At 40.4% G+C, this 22560-nt stretch overlaps 1 protein-coding gene across 3 annotated transcripts in view; it reads right to left on the reverse strand.

Moving 5' to 3' along the window:
• HS6ST2 (heparan sulfate 6-O-sulfotransferase 2) overlaps nucleotides 1–22560 on the reverse strand; it is a 345969-nt gene that overhangs the window by 80595 nt on the left and 242814 nt on the right. For 2 of the 3 annotated variants that reach the window (XM_032757633.2, XM_058441741.1), the window contains exon 3: nucleotides 349–381. The exons of the other annotated variant lie outside the window; for it this stretch is intronic. In XM_032757633.2, coding sequence (XP_032613524.1) covers nucleotides 349–381 — 33 coding nt within the window. The remainder of the gene's footprint in view (nucleotides 1–348; nucleotides 382–22560) is intronic. 3 annotated transcript variants of the gene reach the window in all.

The raw sequence follows: 22560 nt of genomic DNA on the forward strand, positions 1-22560 counted from the left end.
ACTTTGCCAACGGTTGGGGTCTTCTTAACAACACACTCTACTATGTCATCCTATTTCAGCAAAAAGAGGAAAAAGAGCTAATGACCTACTGCACACCTGTCTGGGGTGGTCGCCCTGAACATTCATCCCCCTTCTGAACTAAGTCAGCCTTCAGAACTGAGACTCCAAGCCTGGGTAGTTTCAGCTGTTTTAAACTAAAAAAAAAAAAAAAAAAAGCCCTGGAAAGAATTTGTCCAAGCCAAAAACTTAACTATTTGTTGTACTGAAATTAAACTGACAGGCAACTGCAGAGTCTCTTTTTTCTAGCTTACTTGGGTTCAGTCAAACTAAAAATACATTGTTACTTACCTTGCTGCATCTAGAATCTGAAAAATCCTCCACCTGTTAAAGGAACAGTAAAACCAGTCGCTAGCAAGAGCTTGGTAGGAGAGGAGACAAAATAATAAAAGTTTTCCATTGTGCTTTAAGAGCATATTTCTCCAGCTTCCCAAACCTCAGGGAAACAACTCATAGATGGCTTCTCCACTTTGCTCCCCACTGGCTCCTCTCAAGTAATGGGGAGATTCCCAATCAGAAAGCTAAAAGGGGCAAGGCTGCACTGAGAGCCAGATCCCTGGAGGGCTGTGGTCTGGGAATGATGGATCTACCACTCGCTCATGCTAATTCCATCCCCCTTCACAGAGAGCAATGGGAATCTAGGTAAAAAAAACAAAAGCCAATAAAACAAAATCCAAACCAAACCCAACCCTGTGGCATCACTGAAATGGAAATGACTGATTGAAAGGTCCTAGGAGGAATTGGCAGGGATTTTTCATATTATCAGGAATATATGAAACACAGATAACAAAAGGAAAATAAAGAACAATTAGACTTTACTGATGCTCTTTAAAAAGATGAAAATTCAATGCACACATAAAGTGATATATAAATCATCTCTCTAGTCCCTTCCACCCAAACACAAGACATCCATCAAAGTAAGCAATGTCTCCCCATTCAAAAAACATGCTTAGCTGTTTTTATAATGTATGTCTTAAGGGTCACAAAACACTCATTCCACTGTGTGAATTTCTAATATTATTAGCAGGCAGAGACTGTGAAGTTATACACAGGTCAGTTGCCAATTTGAGGGTTCAAATAGGCTCAGTTAGCCTTTTGTTTTTTATTATGCCAGAACAAGGAATTTTATAATGTAGCAACACTTCTTTTATGCCCGAAGTGGGCTATATACCCTGTGCATTTTCTTGGGAGAAATGTTTCTTTACAGCAAATATGCTTTGCAGGCCTTAGAAGTGAGTTAAGAGAGCCTTTTTTAATAGTATGGCTAGCAGCAGAGCCTTTGAATCATCATTTGAGAAGCAATACATGGCTCTTTTATTATCAGTCTCTGGTGTGGTTAAGCCTCCTTTCCCTGTTTCTGAGCTGTTAAGACTGCTGGGGAAGCAAATGTCATGAGAAACAAAAGCGATATACTTGGTGAAGCCTAACATCAAATCTGTTAGACAAGACACTCCTATTAGTGGACTTACCATCCAGAGCCCAATGTGCTCGTCTTCTACCCCAGCCGCAAGAAATAAGTAATCTACAATGTACTGACCTACCCCATGATTTAGAGTCCCTACATAGTGAAGAGAGGCTATGATCCCTTCCACAAAATTTGGCCTTGTGAACAAAAATAACACAACTTTGGGTGAAAAGACAAAACACACACACACACACACACACACACACACACACATGCATACACACACACACGCATACACACAAGAAAATATTTTTAAAAGGAAAACATAAAGCCATATATTGATTCCTAGGATCAGAAAATTCCAAAGTTAAGTATGCAGCAGTTTCCAAAGCCATAATTTTTATTTCACTGTACTAATAGAAATTTTCAAATAATGTTAAGTGTATAAATAATTGATTATATGGGAACGGGATCAAATTTAACTTTAATCAAGGAACTATTATTGTCTCTTGAGATTTTTTTTATTTCTAGGTAAACTTCTTGACTGCCTTATAAAATTTGCCCGGTGATTGCACTGAGAAGACTTTTGGAAGCTCATTGCCTTACCTGGGAGCCCAGGTGGGAAGAGGTGGAGTATTGAGTGATGATCCGGGAAGATGTTACAGGTGCATCAATCAAAAGGGTGGCCAGTCATCAGAAGTGAGCCAAAGTTCATAGGGAAAAGGTAAAACAAAAGAGACATACTAATTAGAAGAAAATGAATTAATTTTAAGAACCCATTTTATGCATACGCACACACACTCTCTTTGGGAAGGTTCTTTAATGAAATCCTTTAAAAAGGCCCTTTAATCATGATGTTTTATTAAAAAATATTTATTATCTATTGTGTGCTAGCCGTTATTAGAGGTACTAAGGATATAGTAGTGAATAAAACAGACAAAAATCCCTGACTCTACAGAGTTTACAATCTTGTGGAATATTTTTAGGCCATCTGCTTGGAAAAGAGTTCTACAGAAATGTACTGTATATTATCAATTCTAGGAAAGAGTTTCTCCCTGTTTTATTTATGCCTTTGTTTATGTATGGAGAACATACTCGATGGCATCAGATTAAACATTTGCATTAGAAAGAATTCTCTTTCAGATTGGAAGGGATGTTATAAATTCATAATTTCTCCTTGTGGAAAGTCCTCCCAACAGGCTGTAAATCAGGTTTCTTTTCAGCTGGGCCATTTGCTGCCCAGAGAATGCCACGTGCTTGCACCTTGAAATACTGTAAAAACAGGAAGCCTCTAAGTGGCAGTTTCATAATACTGTAGTCCCACATCCCAACAGTCTTTCTCATTTGTTGCTGTGATGTTCTTTAACAGCTGGCCTGGCTGACACTCTAAGATGGGATTCATCAGCCCTCAGCAAGCCACATCCTGGGAAAGCAGCAGCACTGGATGGACAAAAGGAGCTGTGGTTATCATGCCCATGACCCAGACACTGGCTGGAGAAAAAGCCATAGGAATAACCTTCCTCTGAGCCAGGTTCCAGAAGATGTGACTAAATGTCACTCAAATGGTACTTAGGCAACTGCCTAAGCATCCAATCAGCAAGGAAGGCAAAAGATGAAAATGAAGAGAACACATATATAGCATTGGAGTAATGGGAATAGCGGGAGACTTGGGAATCCAAAAGCTCCAGATGTGGATTCATCCTAATCAGGAACCTCAGACCATGACACTTATGCTTGGCATTTACATTCTCAGGGTGGGTGCTTAGAGCTTCAGAAACGAAAGTGAAACGATTCACTTTTGTATGAAGGATCCAAATTAAGACCTGGAAAACCCAGGATGAGGTAAAAATCCAAGAGCTCTTGACTGAGAATCAGGATCCCTGGTTTTTAATCCAGGTTTTACCAATGACTCATTTGTTCTTGGGCAAATTCTCTTCTCCACTCTCCCAGTGGGCTGTATGACATGAAGGTGCTTGACAAGATGGTTTCTAAAATTCCCCCCGTTCCAATATTCTTTCATTCTCTAATAGCTTTCCCTTGAATTTGCGTGCCACGTTACTTAGAAGTATACCAATCCCTAGTCATTTTCTCAGTACAACATGCTATTAGTAGTTCATAGAGCCCAGAGCACAGCCTTCAAAGAGTTTATGAGTACATGAGAGTATATCCAAAATCATAATGGCCAAATTTAAATGCAGCTGAACATCATTCTGTCCAGAGAAACAGCTTTGTTAATTTGAAACATAGAGTGGCAGATTCTTTATGATGGAAAAATTATACAAGGAAACTTAATTGAGAAAAACAAGAAAAATCGAATTGATGACCAATTGACCCTCTTGCATCGCCACCACCCTCCACATTTCTCTTTCTGCTCATGCAGATTCTTCATCTGCCAGGAGCCTGGGATATTGGTGATGGCTGTTCATCAGCAGAGACCTCCAGAGCCACACACTTCCATATAACAGCTAGAGAGAATGAAGTTGTTAAGAAACCCACACCAACACTGTTTGGGTCAGATTGCAAATCTGCAGCAGACAGTACACTCTGTGATAAATAACTGCCTACCACTGTTCCAGAGCTGCCAAGCAAATGGTCCATTCCACCTCTCTGGTTTCTGACACTGAACTGGTGTGCTCACCCTCCCTTTAACTGCCACACCAAGAGCTGACGTGTTTTAGAATTTCCATGTTCTCCCATGTAGAATGCCCTTCCACCATCATTCTGGTCTCACCTACTCTGTTGCTGCTCAGAAACCCACCACTTCCTTTTGTATCTCAAGCCACCTTCCTCATTTGATCTCTCAAGGCCAAATACAGTATATCCTAGCAAAAAATGCCTTATGTTAATACATGCTAAATTTTATTTCCCTAAATGGAAAGGGGTGTGGTGCCCCCAAAGTCTCAGGCTAAGGACTCTTGCTCAAACTGGTGGAGGTGAATGGAGGAGCCAGGCAAAGGGCCTGGGTGTTTCTTAAGGCCCTATGCAAAACAAGCTACTGGTCTTTTTTACTTGCAAAGTGTTAAAATGCTTGACCTCAGCCTTTTGCTTATGCACAGTCCTGAGAGGTGGTGTGGGACCATGAAATAAGTCCAGTAGTCACACAGACTGGATTCTGGTCCTAAGGCTCTTTCACTTACCAACTGCATGACATGGCAAAGGCACCTTAATCTCTCAGCCCTGATTTCCTCATCTACAAAATGAGGACAAGGTGGGGCATGGTAGCTCACGCCTGTAATCCCAGCATTTTGGGAGGCCGAGCAGGTGGATCACCTGAGGTCAGGAGTTCGAGACCAGCCTGGCCAACATGGTGAAACCTCGTCTCTACTAAAAATACAAAAATTAGTCTGGCATGGTGGCAGGCACCTGTATTCCCAGCTACATAGGAGGCTGAGGCAGGAGAATCACTTGAACCCGGGAGGAGGAGGTTGCAGTGAGCCGAGATCACGCCACTACACTGCAGCCTGGGTGACAGGGTGAGACTCTGTCTCAACAAAACGAAACAAAACAGCAAAAAACAAAGTGGGGACAAGTACAGTGCCTACACTGGTGATGATCACCATCTTTAACAACAGATATGGTATCGGAACTGATCAATCAGAAGAAAAGACAGCCCTATCAGAGCAGAAACCAACAGCAAACGACATGGGTAGGTAGGCCCATGTGTTTCGGTCTAGAAGGGTAGTTCCTAAAGTACTTGGGAAGATTAGATGTGATCATGCATGTAAATCATGTAGCAGAATGTCAGGTCCACAGTCATCATACAATACGTTTTAGGCATTATTACTGTCACCTAGGGAGGAAGACCAATCAGAGAATTGTCTAGAGGCATAGTGAGTCTATGGCAGGCCTGCCACACAGCTCGCAGCCCCCTGTAGCTGAGCCATCTTGTTGCCCTGGGAAAAGAACCAGCTTTTCAAAAGCAGAGCTCAAAGACACGTGCATGTAAAGGCCATGTGGAAAGTAACCACATCACTGATATGGGAGAGGGCTGTCCCCAACATCTGTGTTCTACTGTTTGACTGCTATTAATTCCTCCTTGTTCCATGCCAAGTCCACTGGAAATCACGCATACCTCATGAGAGGGAGCTCCTTATGTTTGGCATGAGAATACTGGAATCCAGAATATTCTTTCAAATATGTATTCTTTGAATATTTGTTTTAACCTCCCAAGGAATAGCCTTTGGCACAACTATGAAGTCCCCTGAGGTTGTCTTGACTGCTCTTTTCCCAGTGTCTGCCCTCCCCCAGATACTAAACCTGGTTTCCAGACCTACCCTCCCAGCCTTTCGTTCCCTGCCAGCTGACAAGGATTCCAACCTGATCCTTGCTTTTGGGCAAGAGCATCTCAAGACTTCAGAGCCTTCTAGATCCAGAGGAATGACCCTATATTGGTTTGATCTCCAGTCCTATGATATTTAAAAAGGACATATTTTTGATAGGGATGTGTCCCCATATCTTTCCACTTGTACTACCTTAAATGACACAATCCATAAACACAGAGCTATTTTAGCTATGTCAAAAACCCTTAGGTTCAGAGCCATTGGTCACTTATTCCCTAGAATGGACATTGGAGGAGAGAGAAAAATATAGCACAAGGTAACAGAAAGAGGCCTGGAATAGAAATAAAAAACTGATACCCCAATGCCAGCTCTGCCATTAACTGGCTGTGAAACCCTGGGCAACCCCATTCCCAAATGAAGATGGCTCCCCGTTTCCCTATCTCTACAGTGATGGTGTTGGACTAGCTGATTTCCCAAAGGTCCTTGTTCATGATAACGTTTTTTTTTTTTTTTTTAGATGGAGTCTCACTCTGTTGCCCAGGCTGTGCAGTGGCTCAATCTTGGCTCACTGCAACCTCTGCCTCCCAGGATCAAGCGATTGTTCTGCCTCAGCCTCCTGAGTAGCTGGGACTACAGGTGCCCGCCACCACACCCGGCTAATTTTTTTGGATTTTTAGTAGAGATAAGGTTTTGCCATATTGGCCAGGCTGGTCTGGTCTCAAATTCCTGACCTCAAGTGATCCACCTGCCTCGGCCTCCCAAAGTGTTGGGATTACAGGCATAAGCCACCGTGCCTGGCCAATAACATTTTAAGACTTTATAATGAATTTGACTCAACCAGGAACATTCCTATGAAGGATAGCCTGGGTTCTTACAAGCAGAGACTTAGACAAAAACACTCATGCATTTCTCTAGCAAACGCTGGGGCCAAAGTCAGAGCAGATAAGTCTGTCTTCAGTGTGCCACTCTTCCCATCAAGTGCCCAGAGCCCCTGCCCCACACTGGCTCCTCAGGGAAGGGTACATGGGCATGCCTGAGATTCTGGCTGGTGCCTAGCACACAAGAGAGGGATCAGGCTTAACTTGGACATGATGAGCGAATTTGAGGGGACCTACTGATTGATGGGTTAGTGTGGTAACTCTCTGAGGTTATATTTGGACTGAGCCACAAACCTAAAGGAATGACTAATACAGGCAAATAAGCCCCTCTGTGCTAGCAAGTCATTTTGGTACCATCCTACTGACAGCATAGAGTCACCTTCTACCCCAGGGTGCCTATCATATCTTGTTCGATTCAGAACTCAAGTGGCTGCTATAAATGACTGATATGGGAAGTTCTGGCTGAACACGGTGGCTCATGTCTGTATTCCCAACACTTTGGGAAGCCAAGGTGGGAGGAACTCTTGAGCCCAGGAGTTCAAGACCAACCTGGATAACACAGTGAGACCCCATCTCTACAAAAAATACGAAAAATAGCTGGGCATGGTGTCATGTGCCTGTGGTCCCAGCTACTCTGGAGGCTGAGGCAGGAGGAGCGCTTGAGCCCAGGAGTTCAAGGCTGCAGTGAGCCATGATCATGTCACTGCACTCCAGCTTGGGCAACAGAGTAACACTGTCTCTAAAACCAAAACAAAACAAAAGTTATTTTTGCAATCATCAATCATAAACTCGAGGATATGTCTTCTAGTGATCTTTTAGAGACCTCTAGTGTCACCCAACTCTTCCCTGACCCTGAGACTTTGAGAGGGCAGGGACTTGCCACAGATCACAGAGCACATCAGTGCCAGAGACAAAACCAAGTCCATTTGTCCCTTTACTTGACAGCACATCATCCACCCTGTGTCCATCAGAGCCTGCCTAGGGGCAGCAGACAAGCAAGCACCTGCTCTCCCAGACTCAATCACACAACCCTTCAGAACAATTCACAGAGCAAGGGCTGCAAAAGATTGGGAAAACAACCATAAAAGACTCCAAAGATCTGAAATTCTTCTTTCTCAGTAGCTGTTAAGTTGTAAACACATTCTCCTATGCTTCTCTCCACATTTCGTTTTCTGCCTAAATGTGCTTTTACTACATCACATGGTAACAATCAGAGATTCTTATATCTCTTTCATTTTGAGAAATAATGCCTTATACCTGGGTCGTGTATTGCCAAAGCACCAACTGCATTTTGGAAACCAAGTGGATCTGATAGGGAAGACTGCCAAACAGCCCTTTTCAAATAGTGTTTTATCTGTTGGCGATCCAGTCAATTCTCAGTTGCACATGTCTTGTCTAAGCTGTTTGTCTGTGGTCTGCAGTCCTTACAGAAATTGCCTCCTCCTCATCTCCTCTCTCACACCCCTGCCCAGCAGATTTTAGTAAAAATTTCCCATTTTGGCATCATAAGAGTGCCCTCTAGTGCTGATCTAATTAACAATCTAGACACTGAAGGATTCTTGTTTTCGTGGAAAACGGGTTTGTCTATAACTTGTCCTTGGCTATGGCAGGATACATTGTTTCTGAAAACATTCCCACAGCACCTATTTGACAATTTAGTCTTTCAGAAAGCAGTGAAAGGGATGTTTTGCCATTGAACAAACAAAGTAAAACAAAATAAAACAAAATTGAAGGCCATAAAATAAAACGTGGCTTGTTTTCCCTTCCGAGAAGCCTTTCCACTCATGATGTGGGGGAGCTAGTTGAGTTACAAAAAAAAATGTGCATAGGTATAGGCTGACTTCTTCAATTGAAACTTGACGATGATTTTCATACGTGTTTTGGAGTTCTCCAAACACAAGCATCTGTATTTGTATGGTAGGTTCCAGTGATGCATTTCAATTTGATCATATACATATAGTATTTTTGACTTAAAGGAAAGAAAGAACGAATAAGGAATCCCTTAGAAATTTTCTGGGTGTAACAGGGCCTGCTTTCTGTTAATAAAGGCCGAAAAGTTTCATTTACAAGGTAAGTGTAAATATGTGTGCTGGGAGTTATTTTGTCCCATTTTATTTCCATGTTTCAGATCTTTGGGTCTGGAAGGTCCACAGATGATGCTATTTCAGCACTGTTTCAAATCAGAAGGAAGGTTTTCATTGTATCTTTTACACAGCTTCGCAAGGGGCTGCTACTCTATGGAATCCAAAATATTTTATGCTGACACAGACCAAGGATGGCAAGCTGCCAACACAAGATATAACTGCTTCATTCACATTTTTACACATTTAAAACACAGAGAACGAAAAACTCCCTAACAAGTAATGATTTGGCTAGTGCTAAAATAAGGATCAAGATCATTCTCAGGGAATATTCCACCAAGTCACTAAAAGGATCAGACAATGGAGACACATGAAATGGTCCATTTGGATACATGTCACCTGCTTTCCGCAAAGGAGCTTAGGTCTCTGCTGAAGTCAAGGCATGGTGGGAACCACTGGATTTGGTCTGAAACTTCCTTCCAGCCAGCCCCAAATGAAAAGAGGCCATGTGCTAAAGTGAAGTGAGCACAAGCACAGGAGTTGAGGGAACTATGTTCAAATCCCAGCTTTCCTACTTTTCATTGGTCACTTCAAACCTGTTAGTCTAATTTTTCTCAATAAAACCGTGACTTCCTTGTGATCAATAATACCTAACAGGGCACAAACCAGGTGATTAATGAAACCTGCTGAATTTAACACAACCAACGGTTTTGATGAAAGATATGAAAACTACTCCCACATTGTCCAGATGTTTCCAAAGATCTGAGTGTCTGGGGTCAAGTACATGAAACATCTGGATAATTAACTTCATTGTCAAAAATCCATGAAAAAGGCTTTAAGCCATTGCTGTTCTTGTCCCCATGCACCTTGCTAGTAGTCTCTGTCACTGTGGCAAATCCACACATCCAGGGCTGTGCTTGAGACCTGTGGCTAAAGGATTCTTTCTGTTTGGCAGGTGTAATATTCATAATTGGATTAACACCGCTGCTCCCGATGGAGGCGCTACTTTTGAAATATCATGACCACTTCAACAGTTTTGTGGGCTTCAGACAACTGTCTACATGAAGGTGTAGCATCATTGTGAGCACAAACCTGCTTTCCATGAGGAAACAGGTATCCTTTTATTGGAGGAGTCTCAGTTTCATGTCTTACCTGTAGTTTCACCAGTGCTTTTTCCCCAAGCATATAAAATATGGACCAAGTTTGCCAAACCATCTGGCAGAGTACACAGAATATCTTTTCTAGAATTATTGGAAATTTTACCTAAATGACAAACAATAACAATCATACCATTAGCTAACATTTAATGAGTGCTTACTATATGCCAGATGCCACACACTATAGGAATTATCTCATTTCATCCTGAACAAAAGTCTGTACTCATTGCCTAAATGAGAAAACTGAGGCTCAGAGGGACTTGCATGATAAGTGGTAGAGTCTGGATTCAAATCCAGAGTTGTAGGATGCTGGGACCTAAGTTCCTGAGCCACTCAGCTGTACTGACTATATTTCATTTTGCCTTCACAGCAACCCTGTGAGGTAGGCGGCATTCTTCTCACTTTACAGGGAAGTCAGAGAGGCTCAAAGAGTAATTTGCTCAAGGTCATACAGTTAATAAGTGAAGGCGCTGAGATGGGAATACTCAATATTTCCTGTCTCCAAATTCTACGCCTTGTCTAATTCTAATGCACTGTGTACCATGCCTACACAAGGCACTAATGTGGAGAGGGATCACTGTATATAATCTCTCTGGGCATATCACACCTCCACTGAGAGCTGGGGACTGCACCCTACTTACTGTACAAGGCTGCAGCACACTCTGAAGTGCTTCCTGTTTGCCTCTCTTTAGGCCTCTCATGGGACTATTTTTCATTTTGAATTCCAGAACAAACTCACAGGCTATGAGTGCCAAGCACTTGAATACACAAGGAACAGAGGTAGTAGCTCATTTGAAGATGAAAACCTGGTATAAATCTTCACCATAGCTATGCTGCTCCCCTAGGACATAAATCAGGTAGCAGTGGATGGGCCAGGGACCCACAGGGAAAGAGAAGCTGGCAGACAGATCAGGTCTCTCTCTCTCTTTCTCTCTTTGAAGCAGTGGGGGGTGAGGTGCTCCTTGCTATTATACCTATATTTCTTATCTATAGGAAAATGCAATCAAATTACATATAGACAGAATCCAAAAAATTCAAGCCAAGATAACCAAAGGGGGAAGAAACTGGAAGAAGCTAGAGTATGTGACTCATTCCAACAGGGCCCGTGTAACTACAATGGTAAGAAGGGCATGTCGCCTTGGGAAAGAGCTGTGCTTGCCAAATGATCAGGGCCATCCTCTAGCACAGTGAACCAGGCAATTCAGAATTTGACCTTGACATCGTTTAGAAACCTATCAAAGTTGGAAGGTACCCTTAAAGACCATCAAGCCCAAACTCTGCATTTTATAGGTCCTGAGAGAAAAAGGGACTCAACCAAGGTCACACAGTCATAACAGGGTCAACACTATCTCTCAGACCTTGTGTATTCCAGTTCAGGGATCTTAAAAGTACCAAGGTCCCTCTACAAGAAAATGAATGCAGCAATCTATGCTAGAGAGATAGGAGGAAAAAGGTGAGTTGAGAGCCAGTGGCAGAGATCCAGACATGAGGACTGGATGTTGTTTAATTAGAACAATAGCCCCTGTAAGATGCTCTTTCCTATCTCCTTTTACAGGTGAGGAAATCAAGGCTCAGAGGTGAAGGCCTTTGAGAAGGTCATGCATCTAAGACATAAAGAATGGGACTTGCAGGTTGATCTGACTTCAAAGCCTATGTGCATTTCACACTAGCAATGTTTTGGCCCCTTCGTTTCTCTGTGGCTATCTCCCAATTAGAAATGATGCCCCTTCAAGTTACAAGTGAGTTTTCACATGTTCATTTTTTGCAATGGTAATGAACATTGAATGAGCCTTCATCTGCAAACCCAGATCTGACAAAGCCTTGGCTGATGCCTGATTCTCACTTCCCAGGAATAACTTTGGACTGCCCTTGTCTTCAGGATCCAAGGAAAACAGGCAGAAAGCCATCAGAATAGCTCGTCAACTCCTTCATAACCACAGAGGGCTTTATAATCTCCCCACAGAAACTGCTTTACCACCTAAGGTTGCTGGGGCTGCCTATCTGACTGTGACATCCAAGCTACTATCTAGCTGGGATGATGCTGTGGGAGTTTCTTCCTGCCTAAGGGCAAAGGATACAGCTGCAGTCTGCATCCAACACTAGGCAGTACTTGCCTCCACACACAGCCCCACCATGGTTCTCCTGTAGCCATGGTGTCTCTTCTTTCAGAAAAGCTGATAGACACTGAAGTAGTGGGGACAGTCCCTGGAGTAGGAAGAAGAATTCAGAACTGCTTATTTGAAGTTGAACTTGCTGAATTGCTAATTGTTTAAGTGGCACATCATTAGACTGCTTGCTCATTCCTCCTCATGAAAATGGGGACACCCCATATATCCTACAGGCAGTGCAGAAATCATCAGGCAGCTGGGTTCGTGTAAATCAAATCCTAGTTTCCCACTGACATACATTCTGATCAATCTCCAACTGCCCAACAGTTGGCAGTTGCCCTTCACACTCTGCCTTTAAGCTACTCTGCCCCCAGCCCCTCATCAAGTAGGTAATGATCTGGAAACTCACATGAATTGCTGCTGAAAGGAAAGCCCAATTTAAAGGGAACTTTCCAAAACAACCAGAAAATAAATAACAAAATGGAAAGAGTAAGTCCTTACTCATCAATAATAACACTGAATAGAAATGGACTAAACTCTTCAATCAAAAGACATAGAGTGGCTGAATTTATTTTAAAAAAATGACCCAATGATTTGTTGCCTACAAGAAACATACTGCACTTATAAAGACACAAATAGACTGAAAATAAAGGGATGGAAAAAGATATTCCATGCCAATGGAAACCAAAAAAAAAAAAAAGAGTAGGACTAGCTATACTTGTATCAGACAAAATAGATTTCAAGACAAAAACAATAAGGAGAGAAAAAGAAGGTCACTATATAATGATAAAGGGGTCAATTCAGCAAGAGGATATAACAATTTTAAATATATATGCACCCAACACTGGAGCACTTAGGTATATAAAGCAAATATTATTAGAGTGAAAGAGAGAGATAGGCCCCGATATGATAATAGTCAGAGACTCCAACACCCCACTTTCAGCATTGGATCTATCTTCCAGACAGAAAACCAAGAAAGAGACACCAGACTCAATCTGCACTATAGACTAAATGGATCTAATAGATACTTACAGAACATTTCATCTGACGGCTGCAGAATACACTTTATTTTCCTCAGCACATGGATCATTCTCAAGGATAGACCATATGTTAGGTCACAAAACCAGCCATAAAACATTTTAAAAACCTGAAATAATATCAAGCATCTTTTCTGTCTGCAATGGAATAAAACTAGAAATCAAAAATGAGAAGAATTTGGGGAACTACAAAAATATATAAAAATTAAACAATATGCTCCTGAATGACCAGTGGATAATGAAGAAATTAAGAAGGAATTGAAAAACGTCTTGAAACAAATGATAACAGAAGCACAACATCCCAAAGCCTATGGGATACAGTAAAAGCAGTACTAAGAGATAAGTTTATAGCTATAAGTGCCTACATCAAAAAAGAGGAAAAACCTGTCTTCAAAGGGAATGATCTAATTTCTTGCCATTTGGGGTGAGTGTTGTAAGCTTTCACTAGATTCTGCTTATCAGGTTAAGAAAGTTCATTTTAATTTTTATTTGCTAAGAGTTCTTCAAAATCATGAATTATTTTGGAATAATAAAAATTCATTTCCCCCATCCATTGAAATATTCATTTCTTTTCTTTTGCTGAAGTGGTTGAATTACACTAATTAGGTTTTCTATTGTGAACCCATCTGAAATTGGACTCAATGCATTATTTGTTTTATACATTGCTGGTTCAATTTAATAATAATTGATGTAGGTACTTTTAAATTTATGTTTTAAAATAAATCTGGCTTATTATCCTTCTTGCAAAAGAGAGGAAAAACTTCAAATAAGCAACCTAACAATGCATCTTAAAGAACCAGAGAAACAAGAGCAAACCAAACCCAAAACAGTAGAAGAAAAGAAATAACGAAGATCAGAGCAGAAATAAATGCAATGTAAATGAAGAAAACAATACAAAAGATCAGTGAAACAAAAAGTTGGTTCATAAGACTATTTTGTGATGCATTAAATAATTTACCATTGCAAAGTTGGGGTTTTTAAGGACAGTTAAAAGCTTTCAGGTATGCCAAAATAATGTTGAAAACTTTTCATGATTAAAGAAAGTCACAATATGCATTAAAAAAGGGATCAGGTAATTTTTAAAATAAATCCATGCTCTAAATGTTATTTAAAAGTTTTCAGGTTGTTCCCCAGAATGCTTTTGAAAAACAGGTGTTTTTGTAAAACAACTCTACGGAGAAATGTTAACACTTTCATAATAAAACTAATAGAGTCCAGTCCTGAGAACAATGCCAGATGCACATAGTAGAAAAAGACCACAAATATTTTTGAATACATGAAGTAGTATTTTCCATTAGGTTTAGGTCCCAATTATGAATTAGGAACAGTCATGTCATTTGACAAAATATACAGTGAGGCTAAAGGAAAGAATGCTTTGTAGAATCATTGTGCTGTGAAGGTGATTGAGATTTCAAATATTCAAACATATAGGTGTATTAAAATAAAATTATGTTATAAATAAAAAAACCCCAAAAAACAGAAAGCAAACAAAAAAACAAAAAAGTTGGTTTTTCTTACTAAGGGAAAAAGAGAAAAGATCCAAATAAATAAAAAATTGGAAATAAAAAAGGAGACATTCCAACTGATAGTGGAAAAATTCAAAGGATCATTAGTGGCCAGTATGAGCAAGTATATCCCCCAAAATTGGAAAATCCAGAAGAAATGGACAAATTCCTAGACACATACAACCTACCAAGACTGAACCATGAGGAAATCCTAAACCTGAACAGACCAATAGCAAGTCATGAGATCAAAGCCGTAATAAAAGACTCCTAGTAAAGAAAAGCCCTGGACCTCATGGCCTCACTGCTGAATTCTACCAAACATTTAAAGAAGAGCTAATACCAATCCTACTCAAACTATTCTGGAAAATAGAGGAAGAGGGAATACTTCCAAACTCATTCTACCAGGCCAGTAGTACCCTGATACCAAAACCAGACAAAGACACATCAAAAAAAGAAAACTACAGGCCAATATCGCTAATGAATATTGATGCAGAAATCTTCAACAAAACACTAGCAAACTGAATTCAACAATATATTAAAAAGATCATTCATCATGACCAAGTGGGAAATATCCTGTGGATGCTAGAATGGTTCAACATACACAAATCAACCAATGTGATACATCATATCAGCAGAATGAAGGACAAAAACTATATGATCATTTCAATTAATGCTGAAAACACATTTCATAAAATTCAATCTCTCCATGATAAAAAACCCTCAAAAAACTGGGTATACAAGGAACATAGCTCAACATAATAAAAGCTATGTATGACAGAGCCACAGCTACTATCATACTAAATGAGGAAAAATTCAAAGTCTTTCCCCTAAGATCTGGAACATGACAAGGATGCCTACTGTCACCACTGTTAACCAATATAGTACTGAAAGTCCTAGCTAGCATAATCAGACAAGAGAACGAAACTCGTAGTTTTGGCTGAGCATAGTGGCTCACCCCTGTAATCCCAGCACTTTGGGAGGCTGAGGCGGGTGGATCACAAGGTCAGGAGATTGAGACCATCCTGTCTAACACAGTGAAACCCCATCTCTACTAAAAATACAAAAAAAAATTAGCCAGGTGTGGTGGTGGGCGCCTGTAGTCCCAGCTACTTGGGAGCCTGAGGCAGGAGAATGGTGTGAACCTGGGATCACGCGTGGCCGTGGCTGAGATCACGCCACTGCACTCCAGCCTGGTGACAGAGCAAGACTCCATTTCAAAAAAAAGAAAAAGAAAAGAAAAGAAAGAAAGAAACAAATGAATGGCATCCAAATTGAAAAAGAAGAAATCAAATTAGCCTTGTTTGCAGATGATATGATCTTATATTGGTAAAACCTAAAGACTCCACCAAAAAACTATTAGAACTGCTAAACAAATTCAGTAAAATTGAAATTACAAAATCAACATACAAAAATCAGTGGCATTTCTATATGCCAACAATGAACAATCTAAAAAAGAAATTTAAAAAGTAATCCCATTTACAATAGCCACAAATATAATCAAATACCTAGGAATCAACTTAGTCAAAGAAAAAGATCTCTATAATAAAACTATGAAACACTGATGAAGGAAATTGAAGAGGACACCAAAAAATGGAAAGATATTCCATGTCCACGGATTGGAAGAATCAATATTGTTAAAATGTCCATACTACCAAAGCAATCTACAGATTTGATGCAATCCCTATCAAAATAACAGTGATATCCTTCACAGAAATAGCAAAAAAATCATCCTACAATTTCTATGGAACCACAAAAGACCCGGAATAGCCAAAACTATCCTAAGCAAAAAGAACAAAACTGGAGGAATCACACTACTTGATTTCAAGTTATACTACAGAGCTATAGCAACCAAAACAGCATGGCACTGGCATAAAAACAGACAGGTCAACGGAACAGAATAGAGAACCCCAACACAAATCCATACATGGACATTGAACTGATTTTTGATAAAATTGCCAAGAAAATACACTGGGAAAAAGACAGTCCTTTCAATAAATGGTGCTGGAAAACCTGAATATCCATATGCAAAAGAATGAAACTAGACCCCTATTTCTTGCCATATAAAAATCAAATCAAAATGGATTAAAGACTTAAATCTAAGACATCAAACTCTAAAACTACTACAAGAAAACATTAGGGAAAGTCTCCAGGACATTTGTTTGGGCAAAGATTTCTTGAGCAATACCCTACACGCACAGGCAACCAACGCAAAATGGACAAATGGGCTCACATCAAGTTAAAAAGCTTCTGCAGAGCAAAGAATATAATAAATAAAGTGAAGAGAGAAATAATATAATAATAAATAAAGTGAAGAGAAAAAATAGTTTCAAACTACTGACATTACAAGGGATTAATAAACATAATACATAAGGAGCTCAAACAAGTTTATAGAAAAATCTAAGAACCTGATTAAGCAGTGGGCAAAAGATTTAAACAGACATTTCTCAAAAGAAGACATGCAAATGGCAAACAGGTATATGAAAAGGTGCTCAACATCACTGATTATCAGAGAAATAAAAACTACAATAAGATCTCATCTCACCCCAGTTAAAATGGCTTATATCTAAAAGACAGGCAATAACAAACGCTGGCAAGAATGTGGAGAAAAGGGAACCCTCATACACTGCTGATGGGAATGTAAATTAGTATGACTGCCATGGAGAACAGTTTGGAGGTTCCTCAAAAACTAAAAATAGAGCTACCATATGATCCAGCAATCCCACTGCTAAGTATATACGCAAGAGAAAGGAAATCAGTATATGGAAAAGATTATCTGCACTCCCATGTTTGTTGCAGCACTGTTCAAAATAGCTAAAATTTGGAAGCAACCTAAGGTGTCCATCAACAGATGGATGGATAAAGAAAATGTGGTACTTATATACAATGGAGTATTATTCAGCCATAAAAAAGAATGAGACCCTGTCATTGCAACAAATGGATGGAACTGGAAGTCATTATGCTAAGGGAAATAAGCCAGGCATAGAAGAACAAACATCACATGTTCTCACTTATTTATGGGATCTGAAAATCAAAACAATTGAACTCATGAAGATAGAAAGTAGAAGGATAGTTACCAGAGGATGGGAAGGGTAGTGGGAGGGGGTGGGGGGAAGGTGGGGATGGTTAATGAATACAAAAATAGAAAGAATGAATAAGACCTAGTATTTGATATCTCAACATGGTGACTATAGTCAATAATAATTTAATTGTATCCTTTAAAATAACTAAGTGTAATCGGACTGTTTGTAACACAAAGGATAAATACTTGAGGGGATGGAGACCCCATTTTCCATGATGTGATTATTATGCATTGCATGCCTGTACCAAAACATTTCAGGTACCCTGGAAATATATACACCTACTATGTACCCACAAAAAATTAAAATTAAAAATTAAAAAATAATAAAAAATAAAAAGTAAAGGAATCTTTTCCTAGAGAAACCCTTTGAATCTACCCGGGCAGTTATTTTATATTTTAGATGAAGGTCTCTCCCAAAACACAGTCACACTTGTTTTTGATTTAAATTGTATTCTTTACTTTTCTGACATGTATCTAAATTTCTAACAGCTTTATGGAGATATAATTCACATACCATGCAATTCATACAATTAAAGTATACAATGGGTTTTGGTATATTCACAGACATGTGCAACCATCACCACAGTCCATTTCTGAACATTTTCAGTCACCTCCAAAGAAACCCTGTACCCTTTAGCTGTCCCTGGCCTATTGGGCTATTCCTTCCAGCCCCTACTACCATTCATCTACTTTCCATCTCAGTGGATTTTCCTATTCTGGACATTTCAAATAAATGTAATCATATAACAGTGACCTTTTGTATCTGGCTTTTTTTTTCACTCACATAATGTTTTCAAGGTTCATCCATATTGTAGCATTTATCAATACTTCATTCCGTTTCATGGCCTGGATAATGTTCCATTTTATAGATATCCACAATTTTTTTTTAAAGTAAAATGCATCTAAACAGTCTCATCCCCTTATTAAAGCTGAGATCTCTCTCTGACTCTTTTCGAATTTCCATAGGCCAAATCTATTTTTCTACATCCTGTCCAATTTTTATATCTCATTTTTGAAAAAAGTGTTTTTAGTGAATAGTAATGAAACCCTAATCAAAACCCCAATATGACTCTTTATGGAACTTAAGTTTACTTTAAGTTTCATTTGAAATAAATAACCTTAAAAAAAAAAACTAAAACTAAAACAATCTCATCCCCACTCACTCGACAAATCCATAGATCTGTTCTGAGCACCAGCTGTGGTAGAACTATTACTAGCATTATTGGGGGGGGCATAGAGATGAATAAGGAGGTGTCACAAACATATTCATTCATTCATTCAGCAAACATCTATTGTCTCCTATGTGCTGGGAATGGTGCTTAGACACTTGGAATTCAAGGGTGAACAAGACATGGTCCCTGCTTTCCATGAGCCCACAGTAAAGACAGCAATATGTGAAACCATACATGATATCTCCACAGTGTATAACTAATGAGTGTCTACGAGTTATTGGAAGCCCATTTCCCACTCTGGAGGAGTTCACGGCCCAGGCTTGGGTTCCTTATTCCACAAACATTCATAAGAGAAACTAGCCCGAAAGAGGGTAGCAGCCATGGATTCAGGTGTTTTGTTTTGTTTTGTTGTTCATTTGTTTTGAATTTTTTATTGAGGTGAAATTCATGTAACACAAAATGAACCATTTTAAAGGGTGTAATTCAGTGGAATTTAGTATATTACATGTCGTGCAACTGTCACCTCTATCTAGTTCATCACCCTAGAAGAAAACCTTGTACCCATTAAGTAAAGCAGTCACTCTCCCTTCCACCCTCCCCTCAGCTCCTGGCAATCATCTGTTTTCTGTCTCTATGGATTTGTCTATTGTGGATTATTCATATAAATGGAATCATACAGTATGTGGCCTTTTTTGTCTGGCTTCTTTCACTTGGGGCATCAAGTTTCTGAGGTTCATCCATGTTGTAGCATGTACCAATCAGCATGTCAGTCTTTTTTACAGCTAAACAATATTCCATGGTATGGATACACTACGTTTTGTTTATCCATTCATCCACTGATGGGCATTGGGGTTGTTTCCATTTTTTCACTATAATGATTAATGCTGCTATGAATGTTCATGTACAAGTTTCTGTGTGGACATATGTTTTCATTTCTCTTAGATATATACCTAAGAGTAGAATTGCCGGATCATATAATACTCTAACTTTTTGAGAAACTGCCAAAGTGTTTTCCACAGCAGCTGCAACATTTTACATTCCCACCAGCAATGGACAAGGGTTCTGGTTTCTCCCAGGGATTCAGTTTTATTTCTTACTTTCAGAGAAGAGTTCCACTAAATTGGAAACACTCAATTAGCCCAAATGATTGACCCTAATGGTGGGCTTTGAGTCTGAGCCTCTTAATTAATGCCTAGGCTGGTGGGAGAAACAAAACAAACAAGGACAAGGCAGTGGGTGTGGGAGCCTCCCCTCCTCCACAGCTCTGAGAGTACTTCTGCACATGCTCACAGCCTAACGCGGGCATGTTGGCAAGATGGCTGTGGAATTGTCCCGACCCACATATATGGGATTCACAGCATCAGGCCCAGCAGAGGGCTGAGGAAAGAACATTCTCGGCTATAAGAGCCAAGCCTAGGAAAACCCAGGAGGTGATTTTGTAAAAGGAATGACATGAAATCAATAATGACTCTGGCAACAAGGGAAAGAACAGCACGGCCTTCTTTATTAAACAAGATATTGGAGGAAGCTTCAATGGGTTGTGAAGGCACTTAGATCTCATGGTATTCAACACTGGCTCCTGTCCCTTGGAATGAAGGTTCAACATAAATCTAGGAAATAAATAATGATGATGAATGTCTAGCTCTAAAGATGATGACATATAAGTATATCACTGAAACTTGCCCTTATGGCCCATCTCTCTGCTTCAGTGATCAGACAGCTCGACAAATATTGAATCCCCTCCACTTCAGCCTGTATCACTCCCTGGGTAGGTCAGTCCCATTGTGAAGTGGCATTAAATCTTTCAAGTCATTCAGTGGCATTTTCATGTGCTAAGACTGTCACTGTCAAGATGACATGCCAGTCACTGTCCAGGAAGAGCTGAGGCACAATGCCAAAGGACCCTCCTCTAAGCCCAAGAGTTTGCATCCTTAGGGGAGAAAAATCCCAGTGATAGGATCTCAATCAGCTCCCAAATCCTTATGTCTTCAGTAACCTAAGATTAAGGTGGGTGAATTTCAAACACTTTTAGAAGCAGACTCCTTTTTTCAAATAAAATCTTCCAGTAACTTCATTATATAAAATAGAAAAACTGAGCTGCTTTAAATAAAGAGGGGATACAGTGAAGGCGGAGGGAATGAGAGCAGAGCTGCCATTCATTGCCCAGCAGGATGGGCACCGTACATCTCCAGGGAGTGCCATTCAGGCAGAGAAGCAGTTCTCAAAGTGTGGTATAAAGACACTGGTGGTCCCCAAGATCATTCAGGGAGTCCGTAAGATCCTCTCTTTTCCAAATATATGTCTGTGTGAGGCTGGATTTTCTTCATATACTTCAATCAGAACAACATATCACAACAGATCAAATGTAGACGCTGATATGAGAATCCATGTATCATCTATGGAGCCAGATATCGAAGACATTTGCAAAATATAAAACAATGCCACTTAGTTAATTTTTTTTACTTTGGAAATAGGTTATTTTTTATAAAAATATGTTAATATGCAATAGGTACTATTGTTCTTTTAAATGGATTAATACATATTTTTGAAAATTTCTCAGTTTTAAATTCTAATGCAGTCAATATCAATAGATAAATCCCACATTAACCAAAGCTCTTTGAGGTCCTCAGTCATTTTTAACAGTATAAAGGAGTCCTGAGATGGAAAAGTTTGAGAACTGGTGACATAGACTATGATGTGAATGGCAGTTTGTTCTTGAGGCTCTAGGTGGTCAGTTAGAGGGTCTGGGTTCTGCCTGCTCAGCCTCCTCTTCCACCTTCCATACCTGAGGCAGCCCTCAGGGTGCCTCCTCAGAACCCTGAGAGTCGAAGTTTGAAAATAATTGATCGAGTCCAGCCTCCTCATTTTAGAGACCAAGAAACTTAAGGAAGCTGAGAGTTTTGGATCTGCAAGTCAAGAAGAGCAGAAGAGCTGGGTTTACATCCAAGTCTTCTTCAGGGAGCTTCTCTTCCCTTACACTGCGCTACCACTACAATAACACAGCAGCTATCATTTGTTGCACTCTCCTCTGTGCTCAGAAGCTGTGCTAAGAAGCACTGTGCCCTGTGCATTCCAGACTGAGCCACCCCCTCAGTGCCTCCTTGTTTCCACTCAGCAAGCACATTTGGCCTGTAACGCTCCATGTTTGCTAAAGTGACAAGGAGCGAAAAGCAGGCAACAGGCTGCCCTCCCTCCTCTACCATATCCATGTCTGAATCAAGCCGGCTCTGGCCTTCTCAGTGCAAGGAATTTAACCTGGCATCAGCTTCCCGAGAACATCTTGATAAGCAGCATGCAACCCACCAGAGAGGGATTTTCGAAAAGCCAGGAATCAATTAATTTAATCAGGTTCCTGCATAGTTCAAGAAAAGCCCACGTGGGCAACCACTGGGAGGTTAAGAGCAGTGTCATGGCGGCTTGCCACGTTGTGACTCCACAGAGTGTGTCTTTGTGCCTCCTGCCCTCTGCACAGCTCCCATCCTGTGAAATCACTCTGCTCGGAAGGGGTGAGCTGAAAATGCGGTTGAGCTAATCCCTGTGCCACCAGAATACAGCAGCAGGACACACAGCTCCTGAAAAGGCCCCTAAAATTGCCCATTCATCTTCCAGAATGGCAGCGCTGGGAAGGCCCACAGAGACTGGCCAGCCAGGGCACTAAGCTAGAAGTACACATCGGAGTGACCTGGGAAGCCATTGAGACACACAGACCTGCAGAGCCCTGCCCCGGGGGAAGCCCTGCTTTAGTTAGCTGGGGATGGACCCTGTGTGTGTGTGTGTACACATATACACACTCCTGGTGGG

This window comes from Hylobates moloch, unplaced genomic scaffold (genome assembly GCF_009828535.3).
Source record: "Hylobates moloch isolate HMO894 unplaced genomic scaffold, HMol_V3 SCAFFOLD_7, whole genome shotgun sequence".
Classification (NCBI taxonomy): domain Eukaryota; kingdom Metazoa; phylum Chordata; class Mammalia; order Primates; family Hylobatidae; genus Hylobates; species Hylobates moloch.